At 35.4% G+C, this 15,437-nt stretch overlaps 1 protein-coding gene across 2 annotated transcripts in view; it reads left to right on the top strand.

Moving 5' to 3' along the window:
* JAK2 (Janus kinase 2) overlaps nt 1-15,437 on the top strand; it is a 133,108-nt gene that overhangs the window by 103,551 nt on the left and 14,120 nt on the right. For both annotated transcript variants that reach the window (XM_080819571.1, XM_080819572.1), the window contains exons 15-20: nt 2,945-3,072; nt 3,797-3,935; nt 5,861-6,012; nt 6,159-6,309; nt 7,150-7,286; nt 14,908-15,097. In XM_080819571.1, the coding sequence (XP_080675697.1) occupies nt 2,945-3,072; nt 3,797-3,935; nt 5,861-6,012; nt 6,159-6,309; nt 7,150-7,286; nt 14,908-15,097 (897 nt within the window). The remainder of the gene's footprint in view (nt 1-2,944; nt 3,073-3,796; nt 3,936-5,860; nt 6,013-6,158; nt 6,310-7,149; nt 7,287-14,907; nt 15,098-15,437) is intronic.

Below are 15,437 nucleotides of genomic sequence, written 5' to 3'. Positions count from 1 at the left end.
ATGATACATAAAATAATGAGACTTAAAATAATCAGCTGTATCTGTAAAATAGATCTTAAATGCCACATAATCTTAAATGCCACATAAAGAAGTTTTATTAAGCTTTTGTTCATTGTAATTCTTAGATACTTATTGTTTTTTTTTTTCTTTTCTTTCTTTTTTTGACACTTGCCATAAATTTACTTGTGGTCAGTTCTTAATTATTGGTATATGGATTGTTCTCTAAACTAACTGTGGGCAGCAAAGCATTCATTAAATTTGTTTTAGTTACCCAGCAAGGTCCAAAGTTACTTATTTTTGTTACTAACAACAAAGTTGTTACATACCAAGTGAGAACTAAGTAATTTTAATATTAGGCCAAGGAAAATCAAAATTTGAGGTAAGATCATGCATTTTACTTTTATTTATTTATTTATTTATTTATTTTAGATTTTATTTATTTACTTGACAGACAGAGATCACAAGTAGGCAGAGAGGCAGGCAGAGAGAGAGGAAGGGAAGCAGGCTCCCTGCTGAGCAGAGAGCCCAATGCGGGGCTCGATCCCAGGACCCTGGGATCATGACCTGAGCCGAAGGCAGAGGCTTTAACCCACTGAGCCACCCAGGCGCCCCTATTTTTATTTTTATTTTTTTTTAAACATTTTATTTATTTATTTGACAGAGAGAGAGAGATCACAAGTAGGCAGAGAGGCAGGCAGAGAGAGAGGGGGAAGCAGGCTCCCTGCTGAGCAGAGAGCCAGATGCGGGGCTCAATCCCAGGACCCTGAGATCATGACCTGAGCCGAAGGCAGAGGCTTTTAACCCACTGAGCCACCCAGGCGCCCCTATTTTTATTTTTAACTTTATCTGGGAATGGGAGGCGCAAAGGGAGATGGGGAGAGACAATCCCAAACAGCCTCCACACCTAGCACAGAACCCACCTCTGGGCTCAACACAGGGCTCGATCATACAACCCTGAGATCATGACCTGAGCTAAAATTGAGTCAGAGGCTTAACCAACTGAGCCACCCAGGTGTCCCAAGATCATGCACTTTATTTCATTTTTTTAAAAGATTTTTTCTATTTATATGATACAGAGAGAGAGAGAGCACATAAGCAGGGTGAGGGGCAAAGGGAGAAGGAGAAGAAGACTCCCCGCGGCAGGGGGCCTGGTGCCGGACTTGATCCCTTTATTCCGGGGTCATGACCTGAGCCGAAGGCAGATGCTTAACTGACTGAGCCATCCAGGTGCCCCAGGATCACTCATTTTAAAACAAATGTGAGCCTTGTGGTGGGCACATATTGCATGGAGCACTGGGTGTGATGCATAAACAATGAATTCTAGAACACTGGAAAGAAAATAAATAAATTAATCAAACAAACAAACAACAACAAAAAAAACAAATGTGAAACATAGGCATGTGTGAAGTATAGGCACTTAACTTACTAGGCCAGGAATTAACATGGATTACAATGTGAAAGTCTGTTAGAATTTCTTTAAAGATATATGTATTGTGATGCCGTGGTTAAACTTTTGCTTGAATTTTTTTTTAATTTTCTCTTAATTTCCATTTTTATAATTAAAAAACCCAAATCTTTTTTTCTCATTTATATAACTTACTGTTTATTAAGCATTAGAAACAATAAAATAAACTCAATAAATTTAGGTTTGAAATTGAGAACCTGAGCTTATTGCATTACAGATTAGTACTAGATGACTATAAATAAACCCTACACCCAGTTTAATTATTAAACAACATGTCAGTGTAGAAACAGTCTTGGCTTTTGGAAACTTGGTCAGTACTAACAGGGGTGGGGATTTTTATCTGGTTTAAAGGCAGTGAGGACTTTTTAGAAGCAAAACATATCTTAATAGTGTATTTAAAATACACTTCTAAGATAAAGCAGTGCAAAGCTGATTTTTGCTTTTTTGCAGCATAAATTAAAAGGATGAATGGAGTTCAAACTCAGATTCTCCTTAATGCCTGCAAAAATAGACACTGTTGTAAATTTTTATGTGTAGAAGAAGAATTTCAGGAAGTTTTGATATCTAAGTACAGTAGTCCTCTTTGTCTGCAGCATATTGTTCTAAGACCCCCAGTGGATGCCCGAAACCGAGGATAGTACCCAACCTTATATACACTAAGTTTTTTCCTATACATATGTACCTGTAATAAAGCTTAGTTTATATATTAGGCACAATTAAGAGATGACAACAATAAATAATAATAAAATAGAACAGTTATAGCAATTTACTGTAATAAAAGTTTATGTGGTTTCTCTCTCTCAAAATATCGTATTTGTACTGTACTAACACTTTTTGGTCTTGCAATGATGTGAGATGGTAAAATGCTTGTGTGCTGAGATGAAGTGAGGTGAATGACCTAGGTGGGCAATATGACACAGGATTAGGTTATTACCTTCTGACAGTAAGTTGGAAAGAGGATCATCTACTTCTGAACCTGCTGACTGTGAGTAGCTGAAACCGTGGCGAGCAAAACCACGGATAAGCAGGGGACACTACTGTAGTTTCATGGAAGAGAAGTTACCTTGGTGAGAAATTTTCATTTGTTTAAAAAAAAGCAGCTGTAACTCAGTACTACTACATAGAGGTATGCTGGAGTAATATATATATATGTAAATATAAAAATATATAGTAACATAATAATGACAGTATATAGCATAATATATATTATGTGTTATAGATAATTATATAATATATGTAATTACATATAATATTGTATATATATAATTGTTTAGATTTTACCATCTTGCTGTTGTGAATAAACTAAACCTCAAAATACAATGGTATGTAGTTGTTAAGCTTTCTTTACTTTAATGAATTGTGCATAATTTAATCTCTTTACCTATAATACCCACATATAATTGTATTTATAAATTTTAAAATTATATATATTTTTATTGTAAGTGTACTTGAGCCTTTTATTTTTATATTTTAATGCAGATATTCTGGTACAAGAGTTTGTAAAATTTGGATCTTTAGATACATATCTGAAAAAGAATAAAAATTCTATAAATATATTATGGAAACTTGAAGTGGCTAAACAGTTGGCATGGGCCATGCATTTTCTAGTAAGTAATAAATATAATAGTCTATCAAAAACTTACTGTTCTGTCTTATGAAGCAATGTACAAAGGTTCTTGACTCGGGACCAAGAAATATATTAAATAAATGCTGAGTCATTTAACATAGATAAAAGAGATTATTTTAAGCATATATTTATTTATGTAAAATCATGTTTTTGAAAGAGTTTTATCATTTTATCAATCTCTTAACATTGCTGATGAACAATTTGTGTCACTGGGTTTAGAGAATTTAATCAAAAATGTGCAGAAACTTGTTGTGTTAGTTATGGATAGCAGAAAATCCCTGCAGAAAAGGCCTTGTTAGGGTATTTGTGGGCAACTGGACATTATATCTGGTGAGAAAGCGGTGTTGCCACAGAAGCAGAGTGGTGGTCAGACTTCTCAGAGTGGACCTGTGTCTGGCCGCTGACCAGAAACAATATTTACTTACTTTTTAGAAAGGCATACTGTTTAAAATCTGAGGTTTAGAAAGTGAAGTGGCACTGAGTAGTTTTAATATGTTCTTTTCATTATGAGCGTAGATTGTTCTGTCATTTAAAAAGTAAAACAGAAAGCGCAGCGCTGCCGTAAACCTCTATTTCAAAGCGTGCTTCCAAAGAAATGTTTACTAGTTAATACTGTCCTATTTTTTTCTTTGAATCCATGTTGGGACAAGTTTTCAAATATATGTAGATTGATATTTGAATGTCTGTGCATTTAACTTTAATAGGAAGAAAAAGCACTTGTTCATGGGAATGTGTGTGCCAAAAATATTCTGCTTATCAGAGAAGAAGACAGGAAGACAGGAAATCCTCCTTTCATCAAACTTAGTGATCCTGGCATTAGTATTACAGTTTTGCCAAAGGACAGTAAGTTCTACAGGAAACGCATTTAACTTTTTATTTTTTAATTTTTTTTAGTTTGAATGTGGTTGACCCACAACGTCACATTAGTTTCAGGTGTACAACACTAGTGATCCCACATCTTTACTTGGAGAGTAGTATAAAAAGCATGTTGTTAATTTTTTTCTCAACCTCTGTTATTGACATGTTCTTGATTAATCAGAAAACTTAACTACCATTTTTAGCAATCCAGATTAAGTTATAGTTACATCCTAGTCTCTCTCCATTTCTTCTTTCTTATAAGCATGTTATTATGGACTACAAGATGATTTTTTAAAACAGTTTTAATCCCTACTTGACTGGAAGTTCATATTTTATCTGTTTTTTTTTTTAAGATTTTATTTATTTATTTGACAGACAGAGATCACAAGCAGGCAGAGAGGCAGGCAGAGACAGAGAGAGGGGGAAGCAGGCTCCCCGCTGAGCAGAGAGACCGATGTGGGGCTTGATCCCAGGACCCTGGGATCATGACCCAAGCCGAAGGCAGAGGCTTTAACCCACTGAGCCACCCAGGTGCCCCTTTATCTGTTTTTAATGTGAAGTTTTCTAATACATTCTTTGAGCCACAAGTAAATTATGTAAATTTTTCTTTCTTCAGTCACTAAGTAAAAATTTGAGAAGATATATTATCTACTTTGAGATCTTATTTAATTATCCAGCTAATTCTGACTTCTAAAAACTTAGAAAACATCTTTCTTTTGTGTTTGTTAACCTTCTGTTTAACACTATTAAAGTAAAAATTTCAGTCACGTAGTTGAAAGTTTTTTTGGTACTAATAATGGTATAATTATATCTCTCATTATCTTAGCTAATTTCTCTAATTGCATGTTCTAAACATAGACTCTAAATTGATCAACTTCTGTGCATTGATGTACCCTACTGAACCAGCAGTACTGAAACTTGACAGCTTATCTGACAGTGAAGACAGATAATACAGCAGAAAGTATTATAGGATCTTAAAACCTATATTCAGGAAAATTTTACTCTTTGGAGTGGAAATGAAAGAGAAAATTTATTCATGTGGTTAAAGAGAAAGGAACCTATACTCTTTAATCTCTTAATTATACAGCAAAAATATTCATATTGCTTTGGCAAAATATATGAAAAGATACAACAGATTATCCTTCATTCTTGTATATTATTTTATTTACTTTATCTGTGCATCCATGCCAGACTACCAGAAGGTGGATTTAAAATTGCTCCCTCCTTCCTTGAATAGCACTTTTCTGATGGGGTCAAAGACCATAGCAACTTTATGGGGAATTCCCTGATCATAGTAGAAACTACCTATATCAATTCTGTATTCATAGTATCTTGGTATAATTCAGTCATTCATCTGTCTGTTGGTCCTTCCTTTCTCATGTACAAGTTAGAATTGCCACTGCTGTTTAGTCATTAGAGCAGCTCAGAATGTTAACATTACCTTTATTACTTATGCACTGTAAAGAAATTTTTTAAAAAATCCAAAGGCAGTTTAGGACAAATTTTATGGAAAAAATTTGAGGTAGAGAGAGTAGGACACGAGTTGAGACATAGACACGAGTTGAGACATGGTGGCTTAATGGAAGGAAGTTTAGTTGATCCAGGATTTGTTGTGTAAGATTCTAATTCTCTCCATGCTAGTAACAAATTTTGTGACTTTGGGCAAATTATTCAGTCTTTATGGGTCTCAGTTTTATCACTGTTAAAGCTGAGATATTAAATTCGACGCTCCCCAAGGTCCCTTCCAGCTCCTAAGTGTATACACCTGCTTGTATGAGGCACACAACACACAATCCTAAACAAATAAAAAAGACCTAATTATTCAAATGAGTTTGAAAATTATCTGCATATAAAAGAATTGTTTACTTGTGGGAACTATTTTACCATACTTTGTTCCTATCATTTAAAAGTTCTTCAGGAGAGAATACCATGGGTACCACCTGAATGCATTGAAAATCCTAAAAATCTAAATTTGGCAACAGACAAATGGAGTTTTGGTACCACTTTGTGGGAAATCTGCAGTGGAGGAGATAAACCTCTGAGTGCTTTGGATTCTCAAAGAGTAAGTTTTTTTTGACTGTGACGTTGGAATTACTCTGTGATCCTTGATTTTCATTCACATGACTTGGTATCTTTCTAGCCTGTCATTAAAAAAGAAGCTTGGTATCACATTCTACAATTTATTCTTATCTGGTTCTTTAATTATAGAAGCTACAGTTTTACGAAGATAGGCACCAGCTTCCTGCACCAAAGTGGACAGAATTAGCAAATCTTATTAATAATTGTATGGATTATGAACCAGATTTCAGACCTTCTTTCAGAGCCATCATACGAGATCTTAATAGTTTGTTTACTCCAGGTACGTATTGATGAAATAGTGTTACTGAAATTCCAGCTATCTTTCTATCTTTATTGTATTTAACAAATCTTTACTAGTTTTGTAATCTCTTGCAGGAAGTTCCTTGATGTCTTTTTTCTTTAAGTTTTTATTTTAATTCTAGTTAGTTAACATACAGTGTTCTATTAGTTTCAGGTGTACAGTATAGTGTCTTTTAGATCTTCTTAGTTTCTTATGTTCATATGACTTTTCCTACTTTATACATATTCTACTCTTCTTGGTTAAATAGTCTCTCCATTTTTAACAGAGAGTTCTTCTTCAATAACCCCGTTTTAGTTTACCAATTAATGAATACTGTACTCCAGAAGTCTGTTTGGCTTATTTGACTTTTTAAAAGCAATTTTTTAAACTGCTCATATATTTTATAATTGAATGGTTTTCTAAACATGAAGTAGGTTTGTTTTTGTTTATCCAGTCCAGTAAAATACATAGCTGAATGTACATTATAAATATTATACATTATAAAATATAAATTTATATGTCTGACCCATAGGTATTTCCTATTCCAATACTACTTGCCATTTTCATCAAAAAAGTCAAAATAGTATTATAAATACTAAAACTGCCTACGTTGGAAATTATTTATCCTTTGCAAAAGTCCTTTTAAAAAGCCTGTTAGGTTATGGGTAATAAAAAAAGACTCTCATTAATATAGCTTAAACTGTTAGAGTTGTTCTCTGTCAATTTGTATGTAGTATTTCTGACTCATTCTGATTATTTTGGTTAGCTTGAATATATATCATTTTAACTCAAAAAATGTAATTTGCCAGCTTATGGTAGCAATATACTTTATTTCTCCAGATTATGAACTACTAACAGAAAATGACATGTTACCAAATATGAGAATAGGTGCCCTAGGATTTTCTGGTGCTTTTGAAGATCGAGACCCTACACAATTTGAAGAGAGACACTTGAAATTTCTACAGCAACTTGGCAAGGTAAGATGTCAGAAGCTTTTTAAATAGCATATAATCCTAGAACATTTTATTTAGAAAATAAAGGCTTTAGGGACACCTGGGTGGCTCAGTTGGTTAAGTATCCAACTCTTGATTTCAGCTCAGATCTTGATCTCAGAGTCAGTAGTTCAAGCCCTGCACTGGGGCCCAGCATGGAGCCTACTTAAAAAAAAGAAAGGAAAAAGGAAAGGAAAGAAAAAATCTTTAGAGATTCTCTAAGATTCACTTTACACAAAATTTAGGGAGTGTTTATAAGAAAAAAAGGTTTGGTCATCAGTTGTTGGAGAAATGCCATGTTAAATAAATAGCTCTTTTTACTGATGAACCTTTTGGAATCTTTAACGTGTAATGTGCATTGAACATCTGTAAATGGATGATAATTAGGCAGTATTTCTCCTATTGATTTGATTATGGGACTCTTTCATGGTAGAGGTGCTTTAGTTACACAATAAAGAAAAGGACAATTAAACTTTTCTACCAGTCTCCTTTTTTAGTCATCTCAGGGTGAAATAATTACTCTCATTGTCCAGAGTCTAGATGTTGACTGGGCTGTGTTTGTTAACAAGACAGAGTCTCTGTCTGCTAAAATTCACACAGTCATGCCTGGCCTATGTATTTTAAGTAAGACCAGGAAAAGCTTAGTTCTTAGCAAGTCCAGTTAAAGTGGTAAGCTTTCTTTCTTCTCCTAAGCTTGTTAGTGTGGACTTCTGTATCTTGTTGTGGCTTACAAACTGGAAAGAGAAAATCCAGGCATTTTGGGTCTATTAGTTATCTATTTCTATGTAACAAATTACCCTAAAACTTAACAGCCAAAACCAAACATTTATTGTCACCTAGTTTAGGAATTAGAAATTTGGGAGCAACTTAGCTGGGTGGTTTTGGCTCAGGGTCTCTTGCCAGACTGCAGTCAAGTTGTCTTCCAGGCTTTGCCGTCTCATCTGAAGACTTGACTTGGGGAAGTTTACTTTCACACATGGCTATTGACAGGCCTCCAAATATCTGCTTCCCATCTTACTTATGGGGGCCTTTCTGCAGGGCTGCCTCACAGCATGGCAGCTAAGAGCCCACACCTCAGGTGGGAGCCATGGTCTTTTTATAATCTAATCTCAGGAATGGTATCTCACCACTTTTGCCATATTCTGTTCATTATAAATGAGGTGATAAATTCAGCCCACAGTTAAGTGGAAGGGATTATAAAGGAGCACGAGTGTCAAAGTTAGAGAACATTGGAAGGTATCTTAGAGGCTGCCGACCACACTGTGCATCTTGGCCATAAGTCTATGTTGAGAGCATCATTTCTTATTAGTATATAGTGTGTCCAAAACTTATTAAACCTTTTTGTCTTTTGCTCCCTGACCTTCGAACCCCAAAATTTATCTATTGACATCTTAGAAAGTGATCTTTAGAACAGTTTGGGAAGTGATCCTTTCAACTTAAGAATAGTATCTTCATTTCACAATGAGAAAAATTAAGGTCAAAAGAGGTTAAGTAACTTGTCTGTGATCAAATAGCTAGATAGTAGCAGATGTGAGATCATATCCTTCCTCTGTTCCTACTCCTGTGCTATCTCTGCTATCTCACGTATGTATTTTTTTTTGTTTGTGCAGGTAAATTAGTTGCATTATCTTCTGTTACCTTTTGGTGCAAGTCATAGTATATGAAGAGATAAAGAAAATAATTATTTTATTTCCATCAGGGACTACATTGCAAAATTGTTTATGGAAAAGGCAGAAATTAGTGTAACATGACTTATTCGTGGGTTTATTGTGGATTAAATGTTGATTTATTGTTAATTATATGCAGATATTTTCATGACCAGAAACACTAGTCATTAGACTAGTAACCATAGTCACTAGTCATCACAAAATCATGAAAACCTTAAAAATTATTTTCTGTTATTCTGAACAGGCCATTTAATTTCTGTCATCCTTAGATCCAGCCTTACTGTATATTATTATATATCCTAGAGATCTTTTTTGATAGACTATACAGAAAGTTCTAGAAAATAAAATTCAACTTACCTGAAGTAAAGGGAACAATCTATAGTGAAATTTCATTATCTTCAGTTGATTTTTTTTTAAAGATTTTATTTATTTATTTGACAGACAGAGATCACAAGTAGGCAGAGAGGCAGGCAGAGAGAGAGGAGGAAGGAGGCTCCCTGTTGAGCAGAGAGCCCGATACAGGACTCGATCCTAGGACCCTGGGATCATGACCTGAGCCGAAAGCAGAGGCTTTAACCCACTGAGCCACCCAGGTTCCCACTTCAGTTGATTTTTTAATAAACATCTTAATTCTTATACTTTTATATTTTCCCAGCTATTAATATGAACATGAATATATGAACATTTGTTTGATTAAGACCATTTTCTAGGGAAACAAAAAAAAGGACAAAATTTAAATTCCAAGATCCAAAGTGGATTCCTTCACTTCAGGAGTCAGACTTTTTAAACCAGTGGATGAAGATTTAAAGGGCAGTCTAGAAATAGGACATCTTTGGGAGGATCTGAATTACTTCTAGATTTTTGGGTTTTTCCCCTGAAATGATGTGGCATTTATATACAAATAATGAGTTCTTATAAAATGTGAGGTGCTCTGCTGGTCATTGTGGATATGGGATATAGTCATTGCCTTCATAGAGTTTACAGAGGAGGTGGATTGCAACTAACAATTAGAGAACAGTGTGATAAGTACATACTGCATTTAAATTTCATACTGATCACAATTTCTAAAATTTTCATAATATGTGAATTGGTAGAAATGTCAATACTGTAATTTCATGTATATTTATGAACTATTCAAATATTGAGATATCACATAATTTTCTAATTACAGGTTGCTTTTTCATATAAAATTCTACTAACATAGGACTTATTTTGGTTATTTTAAGAATTTTTTTTTAATTTTTTTTTAAAGATTTTATTTATTTGACAGAGATCACAAGTAGGCAGAGAGGCAAGCAGAGAGAGAGAGAGAGAGAGAGAGAGGAAAGCAGGCTCCCCCCGGAGCAGAGAGCCCGATGCGGGGCTCGATCCCAGGACCCTGAGATCATGACCTGGGCCCAAGGCAGCAGCTTAACCCACTGAGCCACCCAGGCGCCCCTATTTTAAGAATTTTTTTAAAAGAGGGTGCAACACTGTGGTGTTATTCAGTAATTGATTGGAATTTGTTTAAAATTATCCAGAAAGTATTCCTAAGTTAAACAGTTACACAATAAATTGTAGTCTACTTATTTATACAAGAATATTATTAAATTATTTTCAGGAGTATCAGTGGCATTATCAGGGTATGCTTCTTTTTTTAGAGAATTCCTTATTCTTCATAATTACCCCTTTATTCTTTTTATTTTTTTAAAGATTTTATTTATTTATTTGACAGACAGATTACAAGTAGGCAAGAGAGGCAGGCAGGGAGAGAGAGGAGGAAGCAGGCTCTCCACGGAGCAGAGAGCCTGATGTGGGGCTCGATCCCAGGATCCTGGGATCATGACCTGAGCCGAAGGCAGATGCTTTTTTAACCCACTGAGCCACCCAGGCGCCCCTTATTTATTCTTTATTAAGCGTTAATGTGCTTTCTCATAGACTGGGGTGGTATCTCATTGTGGTTTTGAGTTGTATTTCCCTGATGCCTAGTGATGTTGAGCATTCTTTGAAACGTAATTCTTAAAGTGAATATACTATATTTATAACATTCTGCATTATTGCAGCTTTGAGTTATTTCCTTTTGCTTTTCAACATTTTTAGTTTTTTACATAGTTCTTTGGATTTAACATTATTTTAAAAATAATGTAAATCAAGGAGACTTTAAGGATGGCATTTTTTTTTAAAGATTTTGTTTATTTATTGGACAGAGTGAGAGCACAAGCAGAGCAGCAGAGGGAAAGGGAGAAGCAGGCTCCCCACTGAGCAAGGAGCCCAGTACGGGCCTCCATCCCAGGAGCCTGGGATCATGACCTGAGCTGAAGACAGTCCCTTAACCAGCTAAGCCACGCAGGCGCCCCCGAAGGATGGCATTTTCAAAATGTATTTCTCACTAGTTTAGTTGGTAGGAAATGAAAGGAAAATGGTATGGTCTTTAGTTAGTGGTAGCTATTTTAATATGGCTCTTTCCTAGCTGCATTTACTACTGTAATATAAATTTCATCTTCACTTATTTGAAGGAATTGATATGTTCAGTGGACTGTCCAGCTATCTGTATTGCCTTATTGAATCTAAATCCAAAATGCCATCCCTACAAAAGTGCTTGTGTGTCACCTTTTCATTTTATAAAAACACAGCTCTTGGTATACTGTGTCTCTTTATTCTTTTCAATTAGCAGCATGGTAAAAATATTCAAAGGAGGGATTTGTACTTAAAATTATTCCTTTTTTTTTAAAAGACAGCAGAAATAATGATTTATTTTAATTTAATACTCACAAAGGGAGCTAAGAAAATATTGCAAAACCTTTCTTCTGCTACTTGAATTCTAAAATGAGTAATTTTGTGATCTTACTTTATACTTGTGCCCTCATATCCTTATATTCTTTACTCTTCACCTCAACTAAAACGTAGATTTTTTAAAAATCCTCTTTATTCTCTATTCCTCCATGGTCCAGATCTGGGACACACAGATCTGGACCTTGCTGCTACTACTTTTCAAACATCAGACTATCAGGCATCATTTTTAGTCCCATGTGAATATGGTTATTATTCCCTCCTCATCATTGGCCAGCATCTTGGTTGGTGCTCCACATTCCTTGAGTACTTTTGGTACACACTGTTTTCATCTTCACCTTGCCTCTGCCATTATTTTGGGCACCGATTCAATACCCTTTTTAAATTCCTCAACCTCTCTACCTCAGATCTGTGTCTCTGCTGAATGAGTGCACTTTGAATTCTGTAATCCCTTATAGTAATTTTCTTATGAAATATTAGACCCTGAAATCTCCCTTTCTGAGTATAACTTTGTATCTTTAGTTTCTTCCCAACACATAAATCCTTCTTTGATATCTCTGTTATTGCCAGTGTCTTTGACCCTTTCTTCTTCCTGAAGCCTGTTAGCTACCATCTAGATTCAGCTCTCCTTTTCTACACTAGGTAAACCTCCTGGTAGACCATTTAAACTCTGCTTCTACTAGTATTCATAGTTCTGTCACCTTCCCTCCCTTGATGATCTGTTTTACTTTTCCTGTTGTTTCCTTGTATAAGAACAATAAAATTCTCAATTACTTTTTTCCATTCCAGTGTTCATCTCTCAAACACTGTGAGAACAAGTCAGATAAATGTTTTTTGTCTCCGTCACAAATTGATTTCCAACATTGGCTGGTACTTAGGACTCTTTTGTTGGTAGTTCTTTTATTCACCCTGATTTGATTTCTCCTGTGGTGCCCATTCCAAACATTTTCATTCCCTTCTGGTTTCCTGTCCTGAATCTATTTCTTCACTCTCAATGTTTGCTTTTATCTTCTTCCGAAAGAAAATAGAGGCATTCCAAATTAAAACGGTGAGATTGATTTCTATCAATGGGACAAAGATTTAGAAAAATTACAGTGTTTAGTGTTGTCAGGAATATGATAAAATTGACATTTTTTCCACTGCTATTAGAACTTAAATCAGTGTCCCTTTTAAGAGAAATTCTGCTGCAGCAGGTGTCAGGGGCCTTTGAAATGTCCATATCCTTTGAACTGCTAATTCTGCTTATAAGAAGTGTATCCTTATTAGAGATGTACACAGGTATTTATGAATATCATTGAGATGATATGAATCCATTTTTAAAACTTCTCTTAACTATATATATTTCTTTTTTCAATTTAAAAAATCAATACATTCATAATATACAGTAATTAAAAATCACATTTTCAAGAAATATACAGTGGCATTGGAAAATTAATTTTATGAGCATGTTGTTAAGTAGGGGGAAAGAATATAAAACTCTGTTATTTCCTGCCTGTGTTTTTAAAAAGGTATTTTAGAATAATTTCTTAGTAAGGCAATATGAAATAGGTATTTATTATCCTCCATTTTAAGGTGGGAGTAGCTGGTATTACAGAGAGAAGTGACTTGCCCGAGGTCCCAAAGAGAATAAGTGGTGGACAAGATTCTAGCCCCAGTCATCAGACTCCAGAGTCCCAGGTCTTATCCACTTTACTGTGTGGTCTTTGTAATAAGAGACTTAACTTTGAGACTAATATATGGTCTAGTTTTTTTTTTGTTGTTGTTGTTTTTAAAGATTTTTATTTATTTATTTGACAGAGAAAGCACACAAGCAAGGGGAGCTGCAAGCAGAGGGAGAGGGGAAAGCAGGCTCCCTGCTGAGCAGGGAACCCGATGCGGGGCTTGACCCCAAGACCCCAGGATCATGACCTGAGCCAGAGGCAGATGCTTAACTGGCTGAGCCACCCAGGCGCCCCTAGTTTTTGTTTATGACTTTTACGTATATAACTGGAAATACAGTCACTTAGCATCTTGTAGCTCAAGGACTACATTGTTTTATTGTAGAAATGCAGTAATGCCATAATATACTAATTGGATTAATGCAAAAAACTAATACTTAATTTTAAATGTTATGTATCAACTTAACAATTCTATATAGACAGTAAGTCTTAAATAAAAAGAGAGTTGATTTTGTTAAGGATTGACCTTTAAAAATTTTTGGAAACATCCTGATAGACTAAAAATATCTTCTTCTTTTTTTTTTTTTTAAGATTTTATTTATTTATTGAGAGAAGGAGTGGGGAGAGCCCAGAGGGAGAGTGAAAGGGAGAAGTGGATCCATCATAGGACCCTGAGATTGTGACCTGAGCCGAAGGCAGACGCTTAACTCACTGAGCTGCCTTGGCGCCCTAAAATTTCTTCTTTCCTTGAGCAAATAAATCAACCTTGTATCAGACTGCTCAGGTTGCCATAACAAAATACCATCGCTGGGGGCTTGAACAACAATTTCTTGTAGTTCTGGAGGCTGAAAGCTAAGATTAAGGTGCTGGCAGGGTTTAGTTTCTAGTGAGGATTCTCTTCTTGGCTTCCATATGACTACCTTCTTGGCTGTGTCTTCACATGGCAGAACTGGTGTCTTTTCCTCTTTTTATAAAGGCACCAGCCTCACCTTTATGATCTCATTTAACCATTATCACGTCTTCACTGACCCTCTCTTCAAATACACTCACTTTGGGGGTTAAGGTTTTCTCACAGGAATTTGGGGGGGAACATAGACATTCAGTCCTTAATAGACCCTTCCTCGTTCCATCCAGCTCATTGTCAGTGATATCAAAGGGTATATTATGAAGCAGCAAAGATTTTCATGGGAGTTAGTGATAGAGATTTAGGAATTCCCTGACATGTCTCTTGGCTTATCTTAATAATTCATGTTCATGATTTGTTTAAATGCCTCTTTGAAGTTGTTTATATCTCAGCCTGTAATTTCTTTGGAAGAAATTAAATTTATAGATTTACTGCCTACCTGTTGAAATATTATTTCCCTTTCTTATCCTAAAGGTTGCCTAATATAAGCTTAGAAATACATCTGCTAATTCTAGCTACTGTATACTGAATTGTCTGTATTATTTGAATTTATTAGTAATTTTTCTAGAAGACTTGAGGTCTCTATCCTACTGTGATGTGTTGTTTAGGGTAATTTTGGCAGCGTGGAGATGTGCCGATATGACCCCCTGCAGGACAACACTGGGGAGGTGGTGGCTGTGAAGAAGCTCCAGCACAGTACTGAGGAGCACCTGAGAGACTTTGAGAGGGAGATTGAAATCCTGAAGTCCCTGCAGCATGACAACATTGTGAAATACAAAGGAGTGTGCTACAGTGCTGGTATGTTGCCCATTGAAACCTAGTTTGAACTCAAGGTATGTCCTTGGCATCCTGGATAATGGAAACATAAAATGTCTCAAGATCTGGACTTCTCCTCTGCCAGTGCCCAAGGAGAGAAGCGTTCATGTGACTCTAGATTGTGCCTGGACATGCTGAGCTAGAACTACAGGAAGTCTTTGACTTCTTGGTTAATCCTTCTTATCACTGAGGATGGTGGTTACCATGCTTGCTTAAGCTTACTGAGAGACTATCATTTTTAAATCAATTGTCTTTGCTCACATTTTCTTTGAAAATTTTTTTAAAATTAGATACTTTTTGTTCAATACAGATAAGGAGAAAG

Source organism: Martes martes (genome assembly GCF_963455335.1).
Source record: "Martes martes genome assembly, chromosome: 12".
Classification (NCBI taxonomy): Eukaryota; Metazoa; Chordata; class Mammalia; order Carnivora; family Mustelidae; genus Martes; species Martes martes.
The sequence above is the reverse complement of the archived record's forward strand: the minus strand, read 5'-3'. Positions and strand labels throughout refer to the sequence as shown.